The sequence below is a fragment of the Rhineura floridana genome, chromosome 3 (assembly GCF_030035675.1).
Source record: "Rhineura floridana isolate rRhiFlo1 chromosome 3, rRhiFlo1.hap2, whole genome shotgun sequence".
Taxonomy (NCBI): Eukaryota; Metazoa; Chordata; class Lepidosauria; order Squamata; family Rhineuridae; genus Rhineura; species Rhineura floridana.
The window spans coordinates 15,796,653-15,814,152 of record NC_084482.1 but is presented as its reverse complement, the minus strand read 5'-3'; the positions used below and the strand labels follow the sequence as shown (position 1 = coordinate 15,814,152).

Sequence of the window (17,500 nt, the reverse complement as noted above, 5' to 3'; positions counted from 1 at the left end):
TTCCCCATAAACCGGCACAGCTGAGACAATCAGGAGGAAGGAGTGCCGCATTAACTAATAACTCAACTTCTGCATGGGCCAGCCATCCCTTTTGGCTTACCCCTCCCCCTGGCAATCTGTGTAACCAATCCCCCTTCCTGTTTTGCCTCCCCCCATCAGATTTAGATCCACACCTTTTCACATGAGGAGCTAGCAAATTGTACTTCAATCAGTATCAGTGTTATTGGCATGGATGGGGGGCGCATAAGGGGTGTCTCACTGAGTACAATGTGGTTGGTTCCCCATTCTGCAAATTCTATAGATGGAGAAGCTTGAGACAAAGTGATCTCTGTAAGCCAGGCAGAAAGCCCTGACCTTCTGTGATAGCCTACTTCTGCCTGACCTTCTATAGAAGTTAATCATGATTCTGTGATCCTCAGTTTCTTTGCAGCTGAACCCACAATTTCCAGCACAAGAGGACTTGCAAGCAAGTGTGAGTAGCCCATTTGTGATAGTGGCTCATTTGTTCTTCAGACACCATTTTTGTTTGATTAATTTATTTTGTTTAAAAGATTTATAATCCTGTATTTCCACCGTCTGAATCAGGGAGGAGAACCTGTGGTCCTCTAGAAGTTGTTGGGCTCTAGTTCCCTTCAGCCCCAGGCAGGGATAATGGGGGCTGTAGTCCAGCAACACTCATCCCTGTTCTGAGTTCTCAAGGCAGTTTGCAGACATAATTCTAAAAGAGCATTAACTATCAACAACTAGGCAACTTAAATAAAACAGTTTTATAAAAGAATAAATATTTAGGGAGCTAAGAACTAAAATAACAGCAGCTAAGACTTGTAATTGCCATTAAAGACTCAAGTAAACTGGGTAGGATTAGTCTAGCCTCTGAAAGATAATCACTATAGCACCAGGGCAATGTGATTAAAGAGGAAGTTCCATAAATAGGGCACCCCACAGAGAAGGCACTATCTGTGGTAGCTATCCATTTAGCCCAGGTATGATGAACTCTCCCCCTCCCCTCGATCTTGCTGAACTACAACTTCCATTAGCCCCAGGAAGCATAGCCAGGGATGATGAGAGTTGTAGTTCAGCAACGTCTGAAGGGCCAAAAATTCCTCATGCCTGATCTAACCTTTGGAACCATGGGCACCAAAGAAAACCCAAATACCAGCTCTCTCTCTCTCTCTCTCTCTCTCTCTCTCTCTCTCTCTCTCAACAGCAACATTTTGCAAAATTTTATTGATTGATTGATTTCAATTATTTATATATCCCTCCTTTCAGGATACAAATCCTTCTAAAGTGTCTAACAAGTAACATTAAAACACATTTAAAATCGCAGTAAACAATACCAAATATAGAAAGTCATCGGAATCCTTCCCACAAGGCAGCTGGTGGCAGACTGCTCTGGGGGTGGGGGAAGTAGTCTTGCTGGAACAGGCTCCAAGATCTTTTTTGGCTGCTCCCTTTGCTCTGCTCCTCAGACCTTCACCCCATTGTGCATGCCGCAGTGGGGCCTATTGTCATCTTCATGTCTACCAACCTCTTCATCTCTTCTCACAGTCACTCCACAACCTTCAAAATCTATTCCTGAAAGCAACCAGTGAGCTAGAAGGGGCCAAGAAACTGGTGCTGATGAGATGTCTGATCTGGAAGAGGCAGCAACAGCTGGCTGGGAATGGGACTCGCTTTGATGAGGACTTGGCTCCACTCCAGAAAAGGTGAGTAATGCAAGGAGAGCTGAGTCAGTCAGGGGGCTACTCTTTTTGAGCTGTTGGGAGTTCTTCCAGCCCAGGTTGCAAAGCGAGTTGTACCGTAATTGCTGACAGTAAGGAAGCCTGAGGTATAAATATGTCCACAACCCTTTGGTGCTGCTTAAATAAACACCTGAGTTATAAAAGGGGTAAAGCCATTCTCATATCTTCGGATATATCTTTGTCATTAGGGTTGCTAAGTCCAGAGGAGCCTGGTACATAGATCCCTGCATTCTAAATCATTCTGTGCCCCATATACAGGACTGTGTGTGTCCTGCACACAAAACAAAGCAGCCATAAGTGCCAGAAAAGTACTTTTTTAAAATGAAAAGTTGGGACACTCAGGAAGCTGGATTCTGTGCCCAGTACCACACTGTACACTCCCACAAAATTACAGCTATATGTCTAGCCAGGAAAGCTCTTAGACGTCTGAGATCTACTCCCTGACCAGCTTAGACCTGGGGCCAAATACATCCCTCCAGGCCTCTCTGCTTGGCACTCGGAACTTTCCTCAGGCTGTGCCCCCCTCTCCCCAGGCCACCCCCCTCACTAGCCTTGCATCACACCTCAACTATTTTTGCCTGGTTGGAATGTGTCCTTGAACTCTGCTCATGCCCCTTGCTTGCCTGAATGGAGACTAGAGAAGGGGGTGCGAGTGTGTGTGTAAAAACTAACAAATTGTACAAAGGTGAAATTTACATTTGTTACTCTGCCCACTATTGTCTCTGGCCCCACCCACCACTGGCATGTGGCCCTCAGAACGCTGCCCAGATGGAAATGCGGCCCTTGAGCTGAGAGAGGTTCCCCATCCCTGCCTTAACCCTTTGATAGGCTTAAGAGGCAAGAACACTATTAAACCTGGGTGCAGGTGTGACTGCAGCACCTCTTGTCTGCCTGGTTCTTGGAGCTTGTGTAATCTTGGATTAGGTACGGGAGTTTGGTTGGTGGCATGGGGAAATAAACCCTTATATGGTATGCTTCCTGGCAGATTTGAAAGCCTGGTGGACATTGGCTTCCAGCTCCGCCTGCAGTTGGTAGCCTCTGGAATTCAGCTGAGCTCTGAGCTTCAGGAACGTCTGGATAACGTATCCAGTGCCCTCATCAAAAAGTAAGAAGAATCCCTGTCTGGGAGGCACCAAGTTCATAAGTCTGAAAGGAATTGAAGGCCACTGAGAACAATTGTTCTCCCTTGCCCCAAGCCTCAAAGAGCGATTCTCTCCTTCTCAGTCGCCCACAGGTTAAACAATGCAGCATAGATTTCATTATGGCCACAAGCAGCAAACAGCAGTGTGTCCCATTTCAAGGTATAGAGCAGATACCTCCAGATAAGTGAATCTCAAGAGATCTCTCAGTAGGGCTGAAAAGGCATAAGGCCTGCCTCAGAAGTCTGTGACACAATATGATCATTTTGGGGGTTGCGTGAGATTATTGCATTTGCTTCACCAATCCAGAGAAACTTGTACCGGCAGGCACCATATACCTCAAGGTCATCTTGGAATTCATGGCAGAATCTTCAGTGTAATCTGGGAGTCCTGCATCCCAAACCTGTGGTGGTGACTCTGTCAACAGCCCAATGCCTCACTCCAACATATTTGTGGAAGTCTTAACTATACATTCAAGAGGCACAGGCTCCTCCCAGTTGGGTGTTTATTGTGGGATTGCCCATTATACTGACAGGGGAGCATGGAGGATGGTGAGACTGACTGCAGCAGGGCTAATAGCTGATCCTTCCTGCTCACTGGCTCCCTATCCCCACTTCTGCCTCCTCTTCAGCTCATTCCTGGTGGACAAACAGCCCCTGCAAGTTCTGAAGACCCAAACCAAATTTCAGGCCAGCACCCGTTTCCTGCTGGGGCCTCAATTGCTGAAGTCTCCACAAGCCTTCACGGTCACGGCTGACATTGTGACGGAGAAACAGGCCCGGGAATTGGCTACCAGCCATCCTGAGGTTATTCTCAGGTGAGCAAAACAGTTGCAACCAAACAAAACAATCTTCCTGCAGCTTTGTTTCTTTATTAGCTTTAAATAATCCTGATTTTAGTCACATTTTAGGGTTTAGCCTTCTTAAAACATGGATACTAGACATAACAAAGAGGTCCAAATCCCCCCCCCCATGTCTTGAACAAATAACTGCCACACGGTGAATCTGACATTTTCTAGAGTGGAGATGGGAGAGAAGAGAGACGGCGATCAGTTCCAGGTGTGGCTGTTCAGTGAAAATGATCCTGCCTGCCTGCCTTTCTGGCCCTGACCCTTCTATACTATCTCTCTTTATGTCTGGTGTCAGGTCCTATTTATCCTCAGGGACAGGAAATATTTGCAAAACCTGCCCATAAAGGCTAAGGCTCTTCTAATAAGAGCGTTTACTGAGCATTTCTTATGCCACTTGCTCATTATTTGGTTTCATCACTGCAGGATTCCAGAGGGGTTGCAAGTACTTTTGGTGCTCTTCCCAGCCTTGCTGTAAACATAAGTCAGGGATGGGGGACTTGTGGGCTGTCCAGATGTTATTGGAATCCAATTCCCATGAGCTCTGGCTAGCATAGCCAATGCTCCGGGATGATGGGAGTTATCGTCCAGCAATATCTGGAGGGCCCCCAGGTTCCCTACTGTTGACATAAATGGAGGTGCTGGTACAGTACTGGTCCCAGTTCTGTTCCAATCACGCCTTAGAGGAAGGATGCTTGAGGAATTTGATTTCTGTGAATTCTGATGCGAACTGACCTGATCTGCATCTCCTGAGCTAATGTGCAGATCGGAGGGTAATTTTTTTTCAGTTTTTGCATTTTTCCAGATTTTGTGATACAGTTCACAACTCAGAACATCAGCAAAATGTATCAAAGATGCATATTTTACAATACATTTAGAAATGTGTACATGGCAGCCTACAATTGCTTAGTGGGGGGTAATCAACATTGTGCCCTCCAGATGTTACTGGATTACAGCTCCCATCATTCCTAATCATTGGTCATGCATGCTGGGAGTGATGGAAATTGTATTCCAACAACATCTGGTGGCTACTCCTGGCTGAGCGAAAGGCCAGCCCTGAGCTTTTCCCTGCATGACTGTTCCTGTCTCTATGCTTCCAGGCCTCTTGCTTCTTGCGCTTTCTCCCACTTCTCCCACACACCACCATGTCCCAGTCGCACAAGGTTGTCCATCCATTAGCCAGCAGAATTACTCCATGCAATCTATGCATAGAGGAAAGAGTGTTTGAATGTGTGTACCTCTGGGCCCTAAAAGGCCGCTTTGCATAAAAAAGCATATAGTTCTGAGTGCCACTGAAAAAGTTCACAGGGAGCTGGGAGGGTCTAGCAGCAAGAGATAAGCATTTATTTTGACAGCTGGCCTCTGGGCAGGGCAGCTAGATCAAGATGTTGGCATGGGGAGCAGCTGTGTTCAGGCAAATAGGTTGAATGGGTTATGAACTCAGTTTAATTTCAGATCCAATTTCCTTTTTCCTCTTGTTGTCAAACGCCAGACTGCACAAGTGTAAGGTTTTGACTCTCCATCCAATTGATATGCCAGATTCCTGCCAGCAGCAGATAGCAATCAAATTAAAGACTAAATTTGAAGCCCAAGCTAGGCTCCAGAAATGAAATGAAATCTGTCTTTTATTTTTAATCATACTGAGTTAGGACTGTACAAATAGGGAGAAAATGTTAGCTATCAAGCTATATTTACAGTTTTCTATGTATCTAGCGATGCATTTGATTACTCTTTCTGGTTTATTTGTGTGAAATCTTTCTTCCTCTCTTTTTAAGAGAGGCCAGAGCTGCCAAAATAATGGGCAGTTTATATGGGGTGGCTGCACCCACTTTGGTTTTGTCTCTGGCCGTCTGCTGGCATCACACACAGACAGGTTAACTATGAGGAAATGCGGACTGTGTGCTGAAATCAGTTCCCCACCCCTGATTTGTATTCTACTGCAAGTGAGGACCTGTGATGGTTTGCAGCAAGTGAAGAGGATAGGGAAGTTTATTGAGTGCATCTGATAACCGCCCAAACAGAATCTAGGTATTGGAGGAGGAAATCTTCCCAGCCAGCCAGCCACATCCAGAGAAGTTTTGCAATTGTTTTCACATTTTAATTTTTATTGTAAGGTGGATAATTGCATATGTACATAAAACATGTCTCTCTCTTTTCTTTTTTAATGTGCAAGGCCATTGCCGGCTCTCCTGTTTGGCAAAGTAAGGCAACCACCTCAGGCAGCAGATGCTGGAGGGAAGCTACAGCAGCCGCCGCCACCATCTGGCTGTTCCTCCAACGCCATTCACCTCTGTTGGAGGACAGAGCTGTGTCCACAACATGGCCTTTCCTGGTCCCCCTAAACCAGCCTTTCCCAACTAGTGGGCCACCAGATGTTTTTGGACCACAACTCCCATCAGCCTCAGCCAGCATTGCCAATGGTCAGGAAAGATGGGAATTGTGGTCCAACAACATCTGGTGGCCCACTAGTTGGGAAACGCTGCCCTAAACTAACTTGCTGCCTTTAAGTGCAGTGGAGGGTGCTATCCTTTCAGCAGTGCTGAAGTAAGGTTGAGCTGCCAGTCCAGTCAGCTTCTGTACATGGAAAGCGAGGAGGTGCATCTTGTCCTTTGTCTCAGGCAGCAAATTGCCTTGGGCTGGTCCTGTGCAAGGCTACCCATTTGGCCACAGAGCAGATACAATCATTCAGTTATTTGTTCATAATATTATTGCATATTGGAGCAAAAAAATCTTAATTTCACATATACGCTCATGGGGTCTGAACTGGCGGTGACCGACCAGGAGAGAGACCTCGGGGTTGTGGTGGACAGCACGATGAAAATGTCGACCCAGTGTGCGGCAGCTGTGAAAAAGGCAAATTCCATGCTAGCGATAATTAGGAAAGGTATTGAAAATAAAACAGCCGATATCATAATGCCGTTGTATAAATCTATGGTGCGGCCGCATTTGGAATACTGTGTACAGTTCTGGTCGCCTCATCTCAAAAAGGATATTCTAGAGTTGGAAAAGGTTCAGAAGAGGGCAACCAGAATGATCAAGGGGATGGAGCGACTCCCTTACGAGGAAAGATTGCAGCATTTGGGGCTTTTTAGTTTAGAGAAAAGGCGGGTCAGAGGAGACATGATAGAAGCATATAAAATTATGCATGGCATTGAGAAAGTGGATAGAGAAAAGTTCTTCTCCCTCTCTCATAATACTAGAACTCGTGGACATTCAAAGAAGCTGAATGTTGGAAGATTCAGGACAGACAAAAGGAAGTACTTCTTTACTCAGTGCATAGTTAAACTATGGAATTTGCTCCCACAAGATGCAGTAATGGCCACCAGCTTGGATGGCTTTAAAAGAAGATTAGACCAATTCATGGAGGACAGGGCTATCAATGGCTACTAGCCATGATGGCTGTGCTGTGCCACCCTAGTCAGAAGCAGCATGCTTCTGAAAACCAGTTGCCGGAAGCCTCAGGAGGGGAGAGTGTTCTTGCACTCGGGTCCTGCTTGCGGGCTTCCCCCAGGCACCTGGTTGGCCACTGTGAGAACAGGATGCTGGACTAGATGGGCCACTGGCCTGATCCAGCAGGCTCTTCTTATGTTCTTATGTTCTTATGTTCTTATTCAGTGGACACGGCGCATTTCACCTCTACAGAATAACTCTTAACATCTTTTGCTATTTAAATTTTCAGAGAAAGTAGGCTTTATTTTTTTAAGCACGGCAGGGATATATGCCTGCCACCCCACATCTTGGTCACCTTTGTTACGTTTGTTGATCTGATTATCAAGCTTCCAAGACTGGATTGTGGTTTGATGGAAGTCACTCTGAAAATATTATGTTTACTCAATCCACCTGCTATGATTAACCACTTCCCAAAAGTGGAAGCAGAAACTCACGTGTGCACTCTGTCTTTGGTTTCAGTGAAAACACAGGAGAAATTGTGAACAGCACAGCACCTTTGGAGACAAATGCAACAAGCAATGCCTGCTGTGCTCTCTTTAAGAATATGGTAAATGCAGCAATGGAGTGTGTGTGGGTGTGGGAGCAATGGGAGGATACAGCCTCCTGGACTGGCAGAAGGGAAGTCAACAAGCCTTTTTAGTGGAGATCTTTATCACAGTCTGTATCTGTATCGGATTTGAAATTGTTTTTCATATGAAGGCGTTTTTAATTGGGCTCATTTGCGAAAGATGGATAGATAGATAGGTAGGTAGATAGATAGATAGATAGGTAGATAGATAGGTAGATAGATAGGTAGGTAGATAGATAGATAGGTAGATAGGTAGGTAGATAGATAGGTAGATAGATAGATAAAAAATCTTACAATATATTTTATATATGAAAGTGAGTCATTTTTATTGCTACTGGTTTTTTCCTGTGAAATCGCTTCAAGATATTTCATAGGAAGTGATTCATAACTGAAAATAAATAAACCAGTTGAATAGAGTGGCTTCCAGGTGACATCAGTTGTGTAATGAGCATTCATTCTGATTCATTTGTGGGGAGGTTATAAATGTTGCGTCAACACAAGTATTGTCCCACACTTTCTAGTATATTTTGCAATGGGAAGAAGTCTGTTGTTTTGGGAAATGGGTTTGTTGTGCAAGGCCTCCCAATCAACTATTATAGCATAATCTGAATTTGCTGGTATGTGATTAAATTTCACCTGAAAATAGTGACATCCTGGAAGTGCCCTAGGATGTATGTTTGGGACAAAGCTGGTTTGAGGCAGATTACCTCACTGCAGGGTTGTTTGTTTATTACACATTCCTGTCTTTCTTCAGAAAGGTTACGAGAAATAACTGAAGCAATCTTCCATCCAGACCTTGACCAGGCTATGACATGCTTAGCTTTTGAAATGTTACAGCATTGCGTGCTGTCAAACCATTGTCTAGGTTGATATGGCTTAGGGCAAGGGTGGGGAACCTGTGGCCCTGCAAGATACTGGATTCCAACTTCCATCAGCCCCAGCCAACATGGCCAATGGTCAGGGACGATGAGAGTTGTTGCCTAGAAACATCTGGAGGATACCATAGGTTCTCCCACCCTGCCCTGAGGCTTAGAGTTTGGTATATGCAGCAGGTACACACAGCCAGATGGGATGATGGAGTTCTAAGGTGGTAGAATGGACTATTCCACTTCAGACTGTGGGGGAGGATACTCTCCCATTAAAAAATAAATAAATAAATTGCTCCCTGTAAGAAGAAAATTAGCACAGCAAGGAGAAAGGATCTAGTTCAGTCCTTTCCATTCTATGCTAGTTTTCTACTTACAGGAAGTAAGTTTTTAAAAATAGGACAGCTTTCCCCCCGCTCCGGCCAACCTGTGATCTGAAGTGAAACACTCAACTCTACCACCTCAGGACTCTACTTCCTCATTTTGACCTTGTCCTACTGCATGTTTAGATACAGCCTTGCTCTCTTATTGGGCTATATGATCAACGGACTACTGTAGTTCTGTGATTCTAGAGGACTATGGGGTCAAAAATAGATAACAGGGAGCTGACGTTTGGAGTAGAAGTTCCCCAAACAATAGTTAAAGTTGCTGCCTTGACCGTCCCCCTCCAGCTGTTGAGACATTGTCCTTGTAAAAGGAGTGATTTTGCCTTTCTCTTCCTGCAGCTCCTAAAAAAGATCAAGCGCTGCGATCGCAAGAGCACTGAATCTGTGACTGAAGAGAAATGCGCTATCCTCTTCAGTGCCAGTGTTAACCTTGGCCCCAACAAAACCACCTTCCACCTGCAGGTAACAGTGCAACTGCTGAGGTTTATTTCGTTACCTGGATTGCAGGTAGTGGTGTGCTGATAATATCTAATGACTTTATTGATGGAGGGGCACAAATGGATTTCTCAGAGGTTCCAGCTATGATCTGGTTCATGAGTCGGAAGAGGCTGTCATGGCAGCCATGAAGTCTCAAGCCAGCCCAACCAAGGTGGCTTCATAGGGAATGTTGAAATCCCCCAAGACAATGGTCTGGGGCTTTTTGAACTCCATCTCTGGGACCTCCTCAGCCAGCTAGGCAGTGGGGTAGATGGTACACCAGTAGAATTCCCACTCTGTCTCTCTGGCCCAGCACCAGGCTCAGACCCTCGCAATCAGCCTGGTATAATGCCAGTGTTATTCATCCTGTGTCACGCTCCAGAATCAGTTGAGGGACTAGCTTTCAGCCCAAGTGGACTGGAAGCTGGTGCATGGTCCAAAATGGGCAGAAATCAAGTTCTGGATCAGAGGGGTCAGAGACAGGTGTGTAGTCCCTGTGGAATTCCCTCCTCTTAAATATTAGACAGGCGCCATCTCTGTTATCTTTTTGGCACCTATTGAAGACTTTCCTCTTTGAACAAGCCTTTTAAGTTGAGACCTATCCCAGTCTATGTCTGTGTTGGAATTGCTTTTTAATATGTTCTTAAACCTTTTTAAAAATCGTTTTAATCTTAGATGTTTTGAAAGCTTTTTTAAGTAACTTTTTTGAAGTTTTTTTTAATGTGTTTTAACATTTGTTTTTATAATGTTTTAATGTTTTTAGTGCTTTTGTTTGCCACCCTGGGCTCCTGCTGGGAGGAAGGGTGGGATATAAATGTAATAATTATAATAATAGTCAAAACCAGGAAATGGTCAGTGAGATCCAAGGGCATCTGAGAATTCTGGGCTTTGTGCAAACTAGCATAGTATGTCCCCATATGTTATAACCTTTCCCATGCTTTTCCTGAGCTTCCAATGTGAAATTTGTTGTGAAATTTGCTTCTAATCCTTAGGACCCTGCAGCTCTGGTTTAAATGCCCATGAGAGAACCTCATGGCAGTTGACAGTGGAGGCAATTGCAAATGAGCTAAAGAGGAGAGCTGGGGGAAGCAAGGGTTTTCTCAAAAATCTTGTAAATAAATATGTGAAGAGCCCCAACTCTAAGCTGTTTAGTACTATGTAGCTCAATGGAGGAAGGTTTCAGGTGGCTGGGAAAGCAACAGAAGATACCCTTTTTCCTCCTCTCTCCTGAAACCAACTGCGCACGCACGCACGCACGCGCGCACACACACACTCCTACGTGCTCCTTTTCCAGGCTAGCTGGAGTCTTGAACTGTAGAACTCCTGCCAGTGGCTTGGGATACAGTGCAACATTTTGTTGCAGGTCGCACTTTTCGTTTTCTGGCACTGCAGATTCCTCGTTTTGAGCAGTGACTTTGGAGAGAGCTATAGCTCAAGGAAAGAGCCCCAGCTCAGGGGTAGATCATCTGCTTTGCATGCAGAAGGTCCCAGGTTCAATCCCTGGTATTTCCAGGTAGGGCTGGGAAAAGATTCTAAACAGTCCTGTGCCTGATGACCAGTGGTCTGACTCTGTATAAGGCAGCTTCCTATGTGAGATGTGAGGGGCAGGAGGAGGGCTCCAACTGTACAGAAAGTAAAATGTCTGCTGTGCTTCCCCTTTCCACTTCTATTCCAGGCCCTGTCGCTTCCTGTTGTGGTGATCGTCCATGGCAACCAGGAGAACAATGCCAAAGCCACCATCTTATGGGACAATGCTTTTGCTGTTGCTGTAAGTGATTGAAATCAGTTGATGTATAAAGCTTTAACTGTCTGCAAGGCAAAGAAACGATAGTAGATGGGCACAGAATGAAAGAGGACAGTCTGACATTAGTTGTTCTTGAACAAGGAGACACGTGACACATGTCTGTTGCAAAATGAAGAGGTTTGGTAATAGAATATAAGTGCATGTGCGTGTGTGTTCAGATGGGAGGGGCACTAAGAGAAAAGAAAATGCTTTTCATGGTATGCCAGTGATATGGGACCCACTCCTTTCCATGCTGCGGAAGTACCACAAGGCACTGTGGGCCACACAGACTGTGACTCCTTTCCACACCAGCATTATCCTAGTTTCTGGAAGGGTGATCTGCAGCGTGTGTGGACTTCTCCCACGTGGCAAATGGCCTCTCACATTAAGGACAGACGAAGACCCCTGCTGGATCAGCAGAGTGGCTAGCATCTAGTCCAGCATCCTGTTGTCACAGTGGCCAACCTGATGCTTATGGGAAGCCGACAAGCAGGACCGGAGGGCAACAGCATTCTCCCTACTTGTGATTCCCAGCAACTGGTATTCAGAGGCACACTGCCTCTGATCCTGGAAGTAATGTATAGCCATCATGACCAGTAGCCACTGATAGCCTTATTCTCCATGAATTTGTCCAATTCTCTTTTTAAAGCCGTCCAAATTGGTGGCCATCACTACATCTTGTGATTGCAAATTCCATAGTTTCCGACTATGCGTTGTATGAAGAAATACTTCCTTTTGCCTGCCCTGAATCTCCTGCCATTCAGCTACATTGGATGTCCCTGAGTCCTAGTATTATGAGAGAAGAAAACTTCGTTTCAGGCTGGTAATGGAAACCTAGTCATGTCCCCATGGGTGCAAAGTGAATGAGTCATATTGGCTAAGTAAGGGGAGCCGGGAGGCAGGACTAACAGTTTCTGTTCTTAGCTTGGGTTACTTTGTTGCTGCCATTTTGTGTGAGGCTGCCATTGTGGGAAGGGTGGGGAAGACCACAAAGTTTGAGGAAGACCATGGGCGCACGTTGCTCCTGTTGCTGGTGCTGCTTCCTGCAGTTTACCTTGTGTGTGTGGTGTGAGGTTCTGTCTCTTTGGCCCATTCTAGAATCGCATCCCTTTCATGGTGGCTGAGCGTGTCAGCTGGGAATCCATGTGTGAGACTCTCAACCAGAAGTTCATGGCTGAGGTGGAGACAAAGCAAGGGCTGCTCAAGGAGCACTACTACTTCTTGGCGCAGAAGATTTTTGGTGACAGTAACACTGGTCCTGAGGATTTCCAGACACGCCAAGTGTCGTGGTCCCAGTTCAATAAGGTCATTCAGTGGGTGTTGTGAGAAGGGTGGGATGGCGGATGACTGGGGCTTCCCTGGCCCACCCTGTTTTCATGCTCACCTTTTTCCTATACAGGAGATTCTTCCAGGCCGAGGATTCACATTCTGGCAGTGGTTTGACGGAATCCTTTACCTCACCAAGAAGCACCTGAAGGATTACTGGTCTGACCAGTAAGAGAGCAACTGGACCAAGCCAGTGTGGTGTAGTTAGCAGTTAAAAGTGTTGGATCAGGCCTGGGGAGAACGTAATTGGGTGACCTTGGGCCAGTCACTCTCTCTCAGTCTAACCTACCTGACAGGGCTGTTGTGAAGATAAGGGGGAGGGGAAAACACCATATAGGCCACTTTGAAAAGAGACAGGATATAAATGTCATAGAATTCAAAGACCCTGCTGGGATCATGGGAATAGGTCCTGAACACCTGTTGTTGTTGTTAAATATTCATTAAATTTATATCCTGCACCTTCTTCCAAAGGACATATATTATAATCAATGCTTTTTAGTAAAAAATGAGGTGTTGATGCTCATATCTCCTGCTCCTGCTTGGGAGGAAGGGCAGCATATAAACAAACAAATATCTTCATAAATGTGCTGTTGGTGCGAGCACAAAATGGCTGCTACAGGCAACAAAAAAGAGGTGAAGATACTCCATACTGGTCAGTCACAAAGAAAGCACTGATTATATTATAATTAATATAATATATTATAATTATATTCTCCCAAAACACAAAGGAGAGAGGAAAACCAATGTTTCACAAAGGGTAGTAGAACATGAGGACATCAACATTTGTGTATTTTAGGGGTGGGGAACCTCTTTCAGCCCGGTTTGTAGCTGGCAAACCTTCAGAGCACTAAAGCGATAGGCCAGAAGCAAGGGGGTGGGGAAAAGTCACCTGACTGGCAGGTAGGGAGGGTTTAAAAGAATGACTTGGCAGGCCATTTGACATTTAATTGTCAGGCCTAATTAAGCCCGTAGGCTGGAGGTTCCCACTGCTGGTGTATTTTAAAGTAAAAAAGAGCCCACAATTGAAGAAGTACTATCTACCTTGCTAGAGCGTGGCATGCATGCCAAAAGTTATGGTGTTATATCCTCTTAGTCCCTAGACTTGCTGAAATACCGGTATCTCATATAACGAAAGCTTCCCATAGCTGTCTTCCAACCAATAATTTTCAATCATACTGTTAATGTTTTTGATATGTTGGCTGTATATTAGAAACAATTGCCTTTCAAAAAAAATTTCATATCAAGCATGCACTGTTTGTACACGCTGTGACTGGGGGAATGTGCTTTCACTGTGCATGGGTACCACAGGAAGGTTTTCCGGCTGTTTTTTCAGCTCCAAATGACTCTCCCTAAGCTGATTCATCGCATCCCCCTGTGTTGGGGAAAGAAAGGGAGACTCTCTACCTTTCCCTTTTGCAGGTGTAAAAGCAGGTTGATTTTGAGTTGGAAAACAACCAGAGATGAAAGAGCTAAGAAGCCTCTCCATCCTCTTGCCCTTCTTCTGCTCCCAGGCTGCTTTGGGTTTTAAAGAAAAAGAAGAAGGAAAGGATAATAGAACTCTGCAGAATGTGTAGCTTGAGCCTAAGGCCCCGATTGTGCCACTTTAAATCGTCATGGCTTCGAAAGAATCCTGGGTACTGTAGTTTGTTAAGAGTACTGAGAGTTCTTAGGAGACACACACACCTGTTCCCCTCACAGAGCTACAATTTCCAGAGTTCCCTGGAAAGAAGGACTGACTTCTAAACCACTCTGGGAATTGTAGCTCTGTGAGAGGAATAGGGATCTCCTAATAACTCTCAGCACTCCAGGATTCTTTGGGGGAAGCTGTAACTGTTTAAAGTAGTATGATTCTGCTTTAAATGTATAGGGCAGATGGGGTCTAACTGTTGGTCTCAGGCTGGTGTTCAAATCCCTACTGTACTGTGAACACATGGGGGAGTTCTTGAGGAAATCACTATTATAATTAACCATCTACACTGTAATGTACTGGCCTCTCATATCTTACGGGATTTCTGATTTTGGTTCTGTTTTTGATCCCTTTCTTTTCTCTTGAGGCACTTTCAGATGACCTGTTTATTGAGCATTCTTCCTGATTTGTTTGCAGGGAGATTAGATGATGTTAACTATTTGATGAACATTAGTTCTGATTTGTTCATGGGGAGGTTAGATGATGCTGTGTCAAACCAAACATTATCCCACAGTGCATTTTCCTGTCACTTTGCTTATCACAAAAAGTCCAATATTTGGGGGAAATGGGTTTGTTTCTTCCAAACAACTATAATTGCACAACCTGAATTTGCTGGTACTTGATTGAATCCAGGGAGATAATCTTTGTGTACCACGTTATTTAGGAATATAGGAAGCTGCCTCATACTGAGTCAGACTATTGGCCCATTGTCTACACTGACTGGCAGCGGCTCTCCAAGGTATGAGACGGGACATTCCCAGCCCTACCTGGAGATGCCGGGAATTGAACTTGGGACCTTCTGCATGCATAGCAGATGCTCCACCACTGAGCGACAGTCCTTTGATTTTCAGTCCACCAGATTGCACTGGCTGTCAAAGAGTCAACTTTTAGATGCTTCTCTTCTAAATTGTACGAATAGCATAATCATGAGGGGTGCTGATCTTGGTGTCAGGTGGTAAGTATCAGTCTATGAGCACTGCAATGTTGTCTTTTTAATCCCTGTCTCCCTTTCCCCCCTTTCTTTGTCTCTTTTTGTCCATCTGTCCCACACAGACTCATCATGGGCTTTGTCAGCAAGCAGTATGTTTTCAATTGCCTGAGCAATGCGCCAGCCGGCACTTTCCTGCTGCGCTTCAGTGACTCTGAGATTGGTGGCATCAGCATTGCCTACGTCACCTACTTGCAGGATGGTACGGTTTTGTGTAGGGCAGTGGGACTGGCTCCTTATTCCTTCAGCTGTAGCAGGAGAACTAGGAGTGGAGGAGAAATTTGACTCAGTTCACATTGATAAACAAACCTATCCAGTTCACACTTTTGGAAACAACACCCAAACCGAAATGCAGCCATCCTTCAAAATTTGCACTTCTCCGAATTTTGAAAAGCAGTTCTCCAGCCAAGTAATGGGTACAAAAATGCATCTACTAGGATAATGTGTGCATAAAAATGTCTTCAAGCAGAAGCTGGACAGCTATCTGCGGGAGATGCTCTAGCTGTGGATTTCCTGCTATGAGCAGGGGGTTGGCCCCTTCCAGCTCTATGATTCTATATATTAATGAAACTAGCATACAAAAATGCATAATGATAGGGGATGGAAGAAGACACGCTGGGTAGCAGGCATCTATTTTCTGTTGTGGGCTCCATATTGGTTTTTTCTTGTGCTGCTTTCTCCCCGCCCGACTCAGGTTCCACTCAGGTGGAGAACATCCAGCCGTTCACAACGAAGCAACTGTCCATCTGTAGCCTGGCTGACTGTGTTCTGGATCTGCCGCCGCTTGAGATGCTGTATCCTGAGAGGCCTAAACGTGAGGCTTTCAGGAGAGGTGAGTGACAGGGAGGAGCTTGCTTTGTTCCAGCTGTGTCTGCTGATGGCTGCCTTCCCTAAAGGGTAAACTTTTCATTCTCTGCTCCTTGACAGGCGGGTGCAGATTTTGATGTCTTCTGACAGCCCAGATTGGAAGCAAGAGTGGGGGGCAGTACTCTAGAATAGGGGGAAAGGCCGATATGATCTAGGTTTTTCTAGTGAAACAGATGTCTAAAAGGTTTGCCTTTCAAAGCCCTAGGCTATGGGGAACCTTTGGCCCTCCAGATGTTGCTGAACTACAGCTCGCATTATCTCTCACCATTGGCCGTACTGGCTGGGGCTGATGGGAGTTGGAAGACCAGCAACATCTGGAGCTCCTCAGCTCCCTATCCCTGCCATAGGGTCAAGAGGAGAGACTCCGCTGAAAGTCTGCGCTATTTAGAAGGCAACATGTCAGGAGAGGAGAGTGAATGGTCATAACAGGGTCCTTTCAATGAAGGGCCCTGTGTTACAGAATCTTTCGGCCGGAGACACCCACCTCAAATTTTGACAAGTCAATAGAAAGCCCATTCTTCCCATCCATTTATTTGTTTCTTAATTTAATATTTTAAAATATTTGTATGCCAAATTCTAAAACAATTGAAACTGTTGAAATACATCATATTTATGACCTTAATTCCTGAATTCAAAAGTCATATCTGAAAACTAGCCCATCTCTTGCATGCTAGACCTTCAGGTTGGTGCCTCCTCGTGGACAGCAGACAGGGCCGCTCACAGAAGATCCTCTCTAGGGAGAGGGGCTACCCTGCCCTCTGTGGCTGGTCCCGTCTTCTGGCAGTGCAGCAGAGTTTTTTGTTGTATTTGTTGAGCTCATCATTTTTTGGAGAGGGGAGAGAAAAAAAATATTCTTCTGTATTTTTTTTTTTAGGAGGGCCTCCATCCTTATCTCCCTTCTGTCCACCCCACATCTTAGTCAGGGCAGGGGAGGGGATGATTCACTGAGGTAGAGTTTTTATGTTCCATGGCCGCCTTCTATCACTGGAGTCCTCAAGCTTTGGACCACGTGTCCCTGGGGCAGAGGAACAGCAGGCAGCTTCTCTTCCCCTCCTGTGGCTGGTGAGCCGCCTATGTGCAGCTTCCACTTTTCAGCCTGGTGGTCTCTGCCCTTCCCACCCAAATTAGACAGGGCTCCTTGGGTCATTGGAGTGCCCCATCATGAATCCTCACGTCCCTAAGTTAGCAGGATTGTGTGCATTTTCTCCTCCCTTCCTAGCATTGGTGAGCTGCCCATGAGAGATGTCGATCCATCAGCCTAGTCACTCTTTCCACCCAGTGTGGGCAGCGGCTGAGGTGCCGTGTGCTATACACACACCTCTCTTGCCCGCCCCCCAGGACAATGGCAAGCAGCCATTTCCCTCTGCCTAAAAT

At 45.5% G+C, this 17,500-nt stretch overlaps 1 protein-coding gene across 3 annotated transcripts in view; it reads left to right on the top strand.

The window, feature by feature from the left end:
• Window positions 1-17,500, top strand: part of STAT6 (signal transducer and activator of transcription 6) — an 82,309-nt gene that overhangs the window by 51,809 nt on the left and 13,000 nt on the right. For all 3 annotated transcript variants that reach the window (XM_061614617.1, XM_061614618.1, XM_061614619.1), the window contains exons 6-16: window positions 420-472; window positions 1,549-1,706; window positions 2,728-2,847; window positions 3,513-3,698; window positions 7,638-7,725; window positions 9,338-9,460; window positions 11,151-11,243; window positions 12,357-12,563; window positions 12,658-12,752; window positions 15,325-15,461; window positions 15,954-16,091. In XM_061614617.1, coding sequence (XP_061470601.1) covers window positions 420-472; window positions 1,549-1,706; window positions 2,728-2,847; window positions 3,513-3,698; window positions 7,638-7,725; window positions 9,338-9,460; window positions 11,151-11,243; window positions 12,357-12,563; window positions 12,658-12,752; window positions 15,325-15,461; window positions 15,954-16,091 — 1,398 coding nt within the window. The remainder of the gene's footprint in view (window positions 1-419; window positions 473-1,548; window positions 1,707-2,727; window positions 2,848-3,512; window positions 3,699-7,637; window positions 7,726-9,337; window positions 9,461-11,150; window positions 11,244-12,356; window positions 12,564-12,657; window positions 12,753-15,324; window positions 15,462-15,953; window positions 16,092-17,500) is intronic.